The sequence below is a fragment of the Trichechus manatus genome, unplaced genomic scaffold (genome assembly GCF_000243295.1).
Source record: "Trichechus manatus latirostris isolate Lorelei unplaced genomic scaffold, TriManLat1.0 scaffold00058, whole genome shotgun sequence".
NCBI lineage: Eukaryota > Metazoa > Chordata > Mammalia > Sirenia > Trichechidae > Trichechus > Trichechus manatus.
In genome coordinates this window covers 2,609,942-2,617,974 of record NW_004443994.1, presented here as the reverse complement: position 1 = coordinate 2,617,974, position 8,033 = coordinate 2,609,942, and the positions used below count along the sequence as shown (strand labels likewise).

General features: G+C 34.9%; 1 protein-coding gene across 6 annotated transcripts in view; it reads right to left on the bottom strand.

Moving 5' to 3' along the window:
* Window positions 1-8,033, bottom strand: part of PKN2 (protein kinase N2) — a 178,065-nt gene that overhangs the window by 50,872 nt on the left and 119,160 nt on the right. For all 6 annotated transcript variants that reach the window (XM_023733358.1, XM_023733359.1, XM_004378713.2 and 3 more), the window contains 2 exons: window positions 1,751-1,936; window positions 620-729 (listed from right to left, as the gene is read on the bottom strand). In XM_023733358.1, the coding sequence (XP_023589126.1) occupies window positions 620-729; window positions 1,751-1,936 (296 nt within the window). The remainder of the gene's footprint in view (window positions 1-619; window positions 730-1,750; window positions 1,937-8,033) is intronic.

Sequence of the window (8,033 nt, the reverse complement as noted above, 5' to 3'; positions counted from 1 at the left end):
ATACTGAAAGCTGTAGTCTTTGATCTTCATCAGTAACTGCTTCAAGTCCTCTTCACTTTCAGCAAGCAAGGTTGTATCGTCTGCATAACGCAGGTTGTTAATGAGTCTTCCTCCAATCCTAATGCCCTGTTCTTCTTCATATAGTCCAGCTTCTCATATTATCTGCTCAGCATACAGACTGCATAAGTATGGTTAAAGGACACAACCCTCACGCACACCTTTCCTGATTTTAAACCGTGCAGTATCCCCTTGTTCTATTCAAGACTATAACCTACAAATGGTGAGTCACAAAAGTTACCCTAGCAGTTAGATACTGCATTACTAAAGCAAACAATTATATTCCATTATTAGATTTCACCTGGTTGCCAACCTTTCAGGTTAATATAATATAAACTGCATGTTTAAAACACTGTAGAAATAAAGGCTACTGCTGCAAACTGATACTCACTTGTATCTTAAGGTAGATGTATGCATAACTCATCAGATGAGAAAGGTCAAAGATACCGAAATTATTCTTTTATTCTGTCAAAACTTCTTAAAGAAAGTTTCTAAAAAGAAAACTTATTTAAAATGAATTATAAATATAATGAAAATTCAAATAAAAAGCTTCTCATCTTACCCTGTCTAATTCCAGTGTAAACTTCTGGTCCCATGACTGATTTGAAATGGGTTTCCAGCTAGTTTGACCAACCACAGTATTATCTAGCTTCAAAAAAGCGCAGATGTCATCTGTAATTAAAATTTATAAGCTTGCTTAAAAACTTTAAAATAAAAGTACTACTGTTTACTAGCAACAAAAGTCTTATGAAGCTTTGAAAATAAGGTTTTTCATAACCAACACTGACGCTTTTAAATATTAAATGGCTAGGTTTATACATACATACACTTCCACAAGACCCTCCTGAAATGTCCCTTGTGTTTGATAAAAAACACAAATAGTAACCGCTATCTACTTTGTTTATATTAGAATGTGACTGAAAAGACAGTGGCTGGCAGTAGCTGTTTGCAATACTGTGTGTGTGTACCAATATCAATTATACTGTTTTTTTCCCTTCTATAGTTCTATTTCTGGAGGTTGCTGCCTTAATGCTTCACTTTCACATTTTTCCCAAAGCCTCTCTCTAGACACAGGGAAGCACAGACATACTCACTTTTGTAGTCTATACTAGGTTTAATTGTCACCTGCCTTTCACTCAAGTTATATATTTATATCATAATCTATAATTATATTTTAGTATGTCCTCAAAGTGCTCTGTGACCCTTTTGCATTTTATGCAAATGCTCACACAGCCTGCTCCCCGCCACCCCCATTTAAGGTACTACTGGGATACTACGTTGGTATCCCAGTAAACATGTTTGGTCTAGTGGTCAGTATTAGTGTTATCAAAATTTCCGTGTTAGCTTGGAAGTGTCACAAAACCATTCAAAGAATCAAGAAGTATTTCCATAAGAAGTACACATCTCATTGCGTCTGTAAACCTTTCATTTGGCATATAGACTGATGCTCGATATTTCATTCTTCCATAAGAATTAATGCTATATGTCATGTAGTCTTCTAATATACTTTCAATAAAATAAACTTTGTTGCCTTTTTGTTTTCCTGTCCTTTTAGTATTTTACAGTTAAATTTTGGAGATAATAATTTTAAAATTTTGTCTAATTTTGACTCTTCCCATTGTTCTCTGTTCCCACTGCTAAGTTTCTTATGTAGGCCTTTTGTTACATAATTAAGAAAATGTAGTTACTGAACTGGACAAGTCATCAGTTTTTAGGAGATTTCGACTACTTCCGCTTTTACTTTTACTCGTTCTGCTCATGAACGATGATCTGGTTTCACTTGGACTCCAGCCAGGTAGTGCAACTGATGCTGCTTTTGATCGTCCAGGGACATTCTCTAGGATATCTTGGCAGCCCATAAGACGTACTTCCAAAGTACCTGTTAGCATAAACAAATATCAAATAATAAAATCAATTCTTAATATACAGAATTATGTCTCTTAACCTAGTCATAAGGAAAAAAAAACGATCTGCTAAAATAAACTATTCTCTGAGAGGAGTTGTGAGGTAACTATCATTTTTCCTGTTATAATTAGAGAAACTCACTGAAAATTCATAATTAAGGCAACTGCAAGAAATGTTATGGAAAAGAACAGTACTTCTCAAGAGGTATCTGCAGCGTATAAAACAAAACAAGTTATAGAAACTTCTTGTGTATCTAAATATTTGGTTCTATGAATTTCATGGAAGAATTACAGAATCCTGTGGCTAGAAAATGAGATAGGTGAAAATTAAACCAAAACAATATGCCTATTACAATACACATAAGAAATTAGAAACAAGGAAATCTGACTATGTGAATAACAGCTGTATTTAGCAGTTATATAGTTAGCATAGAAAAGGACTTTATGGGTTTTTTTTTTTCTGCATAAGTAAACTTTTGTTCTTTTTCTATTTGAGATGTAAAATTACATTATCTTTTCATTCTAATAGTTTATTTAGTCAAATTAATTATGAGGTGCAATTTCCTCAGGCACATAAGCACTAAAGGTGTTCACATGAAAATGAGAAACTGAGTTAGGCCACCTGGAGATACGGTTTTGTCATCATTTGGCTAGACTTGGTATACTAGAAATAACAAATGGTACTTCAGTATTAAAGAAAAAAAAAAAACAGTGCATATAGCATAATACTTTAGAAAGAACATTTCCTGGTAAGGGCTGTCTCATTAAATTTAAATTATTAAATTATTTTATTTCATATTTTAAAATTATTTAAAAGTAACTGAAGGACTTTCATTTCCAAACAAGAATCAGTAAAAATGACTTGATGTACCCTCCCAACTGAAACTACTAAAAAATTAGACAAAATATATGAAAAACCAGTTTTAAAGATATCGGATATTAGGTGATAAAGAACAGTGAAACCTGAGAGATGGGAAACAAATGAGACGAGCCCTAAGACTGCCCCAGTTTACTGTCTTATGTTTCCAGGTCACAGTGTAGGGAGGGGAAGTCCCCATCTCCTTACTGGCTGACAGCCAGGAGCTGTTCTCAGTTTCAAGAGGACACCTGAATTCCTTATCATGTGGTCCCCTCCACTGTTAAACCTGCAATGGCAGTTCAAATCTTTCCCACAATTCAAATATCTAAATTCCCCTTTTGCCACCAGCCAGAGATAATGTTCTGCTTTTAAAAAATTGTGTGATTAGATTTGGCTCACCCAGATAACTGTCCTTTAGATTAACTCAAAGTCTACTGATTAATAACTATAATCACATCCAAGAAATCCCTTTTGCCAAGTAAAAATGTAATTATGAGAGTGATGTCCTATTATATTTACAGGGGAAGGAATTATACAAGAATGAGGGTCTACAAGGGTCAATCTTAGAGCCTACCACAACTGGCAAGCAAAGAAACAAGAAAATTCGATCCATAATGAGAAAAAAAAAATCAATGAAAACCAATCCAGAACTGACATAAATGTTAGGGTTGGGAGACAAGAATATTAAAATGGTTATTATAACTGCAATCCACCTGTTCAAAAAGCTGAAGCATAGAAGATATAAAAAGAACCCAAACCAGACTTCTGGAGATGGAAACTAGAATGTCTGAGATTTAAAACAAACCCCCCAAAAAAACTAGACGGGCTTGGTGGCAGATTAAAAAAAAAACCCAAACCAAACTCGTTGCCATCAAGTAGACTCAGACTCATAGCGACCCTGTAGGATAGGTAGAACTGCCCCTCCGGGTTTCCAAGGCTGTAAATCTTTACGGAAACAGACGAACAACCACATCTTTCTTCTGTAGAGCAGCTCTGACCTTTCGGTTAGCAGCTGAGCACTTAACCACTGTGTCACCAGGGCTCCAGTGGCAGATTAGACACTGCAAAATAAGAGGTTAGTGAATTTGAAGATAGCAATAGAAACAACCAAAAATGGAGGACAGTGCATATGTGAACTGTGAGCTTAACTTCAAGTGGTCTAATGTATGTATAGCCCAAGTCCCTGATGTGGAGCAAATAAGGAAAAGAAAATATATTTGCAAAAAAAAAAAAGGCAAAAATTGTCCAAATTTGATGATGAAACTCATATCCATGAAGTTCAATGAACATCAACTAAAAGAAACATAAGTAAACCATACTAAAGCACATGATAATCAGATTTCTCAACTTAGCGGTAAAGAGAAAAATCTTAGAAGCAACCAGAGAAAAAAAGATGTTGCATATATAAGATTGGGATGACAGCATATTTCTCACTGGAAACAATGCAAGCAAGAAGACAGAGAAGCAGTATCTTTAAAGTACTCAGGGGGTGGGAGGGATACAAAACAAATAAACTGTGTACTCTGATTCCAGAATTTTAAACCCACTGAAAATATCCTTCAAAACTGAAAGCAAAATGAAGACATTTCAGACATAAAAATGTGAAAAGAATTCATCCTCAGGAGATCCACATTACAAAACATGTTAAACAAGGTCCTCAAGATAGGGGAGAAAAAAAAGATACCAGACAGAAATATGATCTTAGAAAGGAATGAACAGCACCAGAAATAATAACTACTACATATGTAAATATGTAAGAATTTTTTCTTAGCTCTTAAATCTCTTTTAAAGAGAATTGACTGTTCAAGCAAAAGCAGTATCAATCAACTGTGGAGTTTACAACGTATGTATAAGTAACATATATGTCAACAATAGCATAATGGCCAGGAGAAGAGAAATAAAACTATACTATTATAAGGTTTATATACTATATGTGAAGCAGTCTAACATCACTTGAAGGTGGGTCATGATAAGTTGAGTATTATAAATAAAAAAGAACTACTAAAATGACAAAACAGAGTTACAGGTAACATGACAACAAAGGAAATAAAATGAAATCATAAAAAATACTTGAGGTAGAGAGCTTCTGACATGGTTTCCATTGATCCTCAATTCCTGGTATTGTGTAATCCCCTCCCTTTGATTGTAGACAAGACCTAGGGACTTACATCTAACATACAATACAGCAAAAGTGCTAGAATATTACTTTGTGGTTAGGTTACAAAGACTGACTTCCATCTTGCTAGCACTCTCTCTCTTAGTTTTCTCAATTGCTTGTTCTAGTGAAACAGGGAGGAGAGCTCCACGAAGCAAGGAACTGAGGGCAGTCTGCAACCAACTGCCAGTGAAGAACTGAGGTCCTCAGTCAAAGAGCCCTCAAGAAATTGAATCCTACTAACAACCATGTGACTGAGCTTGGAAGTGCACCCTTCCCCCGTCAAATGTTACGATGGGACTGGAGCTATGGCTAACACCTTCACTGCAACTTTGTGGAAGACACTGAAGCAGAGGAGCCAGGTAACCTGTGTTTAGATACCAGACACCCACGGATACTGTGAGGTAATAAATGTGTGTTATTTTATGGTATTGAGTTTTGGGGTAACTGCTAGAAAGTAACAGATAACTAACATAATACTCAATGCAAAAAGAAGGCTGAAAACGAAGGAATTAAAGAACAGATGCATCAAGCAGACATAATACTTAAGTTAAAAGTAGATGCGTCAAGCAGACATACTTAAGTTAAAAGTAAAGAAACAGAAAAAATTGTATCACTCTAACACTAATCAAAAAGACTGAGTGGCTATGTTAATAACTGACAAAGATTTCAGAGCAAAGAGTACCACCAAGGAAAAAGAGAGTCATTTCATAATAATAAAAAAATAATTCATCAAGAGGACATAATAAGCCTAAATGTTCATGCAACTAACAGAGCTTCAAAGTACACAAAGCAAAAACTGATAGAACTTCAATGAGAAATGGGCATATACATAATTATAGCTGGAGATTTCAATAGCAATCTCAAGCACTGCTGAGACACTACAGAAGACCTAAATAAATGGAAAAATCTACAATGTTCATGGGGTAGAAGATTGAATATTGTTAGGGATCCTTCTCCCAAAAAGATGTACAGATTCAACATAATCCCAGTGAAAAACCCAAATGGCTTTTTTTTTTTGTAAAGAAGTGACAAGCTTTACGTGCACGTAGAAATGCTTATGGAAATGCAAAGGACCTAGAGTAGCCAAATAGAGTTTTGTAGGACTAACACTAGCAAATTAAAATATTTATCAGAAAACTACGATTATCAAGTCACTGTGCTATTGGTATCAAGACAGGCAAATAAATCATTGGAAGAGAATAGAGTCCAGAAATAAAACTAGACTCTTATTAGTTTTCACCAAAGATATAAAGACAATTCAATGGAAAAACTATAGTCTTTTCAACAAATGTTGCTGGACAACTGGATGGATATCCATGAGAAAAATGAGCTTTGATCCACACCTTGAACCATATAAAAATTTTTAACTCAAAATGGATGAGAGACTTAAATGTAAAACATAAAACTATAAAGCTTCTAGAATAAAATATAGGGGGAAATCTTTGTGCGCTGAGCTTAGACAATGACTTCTTAGATAAACAACACTCAAAGCACAATTCCTAAGACAAAATAATTGATAAATTGGACTACACTGAAATAAAAAACTTGTCTTTGAAGACACTATTTATAAAAATGAAAAGAGAAGCCAGAGACTGAGAGAAAATATTTATAAATCATTTATCTGATGGACTTATATCTAGAATATATAAAAAAATTCCCCAAACTCAATAATAAGAAATAAATAGCCTGATAAAAAATGGGCAGAAGATCTGAACATGAAGAAGATACATGGATTACAAATAAGCACATGAAAAGATGCTCAATATCATTAGTCTTTAGGTAAGTGCAAAGTAAAACCACAACAAGACAGCACTACTCATATAGTAGAGTTTATAAAATTAAAAAGACTGACCATGCCAAATGTTGGCTAGGATGTGAAGCAACTAAAACTCTCATACACTGCTAGTGGAAATGTAAAATGGTACAATCACTTTGGAAAACAGTTTGGCAGTTTCTGAAATAGTTAAACATACACTTACCATATGATCGACTCATACTACTCCTAGGTATTTACCCAAGTGAACTGAAATCATATTCACACAAAAACCCATACATGAAGGTTCATAGCAGCTTTTATCTGAAATGGCTAAAAATAGAAACACTAACATGGACGTTACAGGTGAATCGATAAACAAATTGTGGTATATCCACATAATGGAATATTAAACAAGTAAACTAGTTGCCGTCGAGGTTTTAATTCCAACTCACGGTGACCAAATGTGTGTCAGAGTAGAACTGTGCTCTATGGGGTTTCAGCGGCTGATTTTGTGGAAGTAGGTCACCAGGCCTTTCTTCCAAGGCTCCGCTGGGTGGACTCAGACTACCAACCTTTTGGTTAGTGGTCAAGAGCATTACTCGTTCCCCACCCAAAACACAACAGAATATACTGTATGATTCCATTTATATAAAATTCTCCAAAATGCAAACTAATATCTAGTGACAGAAAGAAGTCAGTAATTGTCTGGGGACAGCTGGGAGGGGGGAAGGGAGATAGGAAAGGGCAGGAAAGAAAGAGGCACTATAAAGAGGCACACAAAGATGTTTTTGGAGATGATGGATAGATTCATTATCTTGACTGTGGTGATAGTTTCAAAGCTTTAAACATGACAACATTTATCAAATTATACATTTTAAAATATGTAGCTTACTGTATGTTAATTATATCTTAATAAAATTGTTTAAAAACATGGATTTTAATTATGGTGAAACAAATGCATACATTTACTAAAAATCACAGACCTGCATACTTATAAACGGGTAAACTGTATGGTATGTAAATTATACCTCAATAATGCTGTTAAACGTGGAGGAAAAAAAGTCTCACTCTTATGTTCTGTTAGGTTATGAAAACCTTACCTCACTGTAAATTGATAAGACAAATGAAATATAATCTTTTTTTTTTTTAGTTCAAAAGCAGAGGGCTGTGGGGACCATGGTCTCAGGGAACATCTAGCTCAACTGGCATGACACAGCTTATAAAGACAATGCTCTACATTCTACCTTGGTGAGTAGTGTCTGGGGTCTTAAAAGCCTGTGAGCAGTCATCTAAGATACT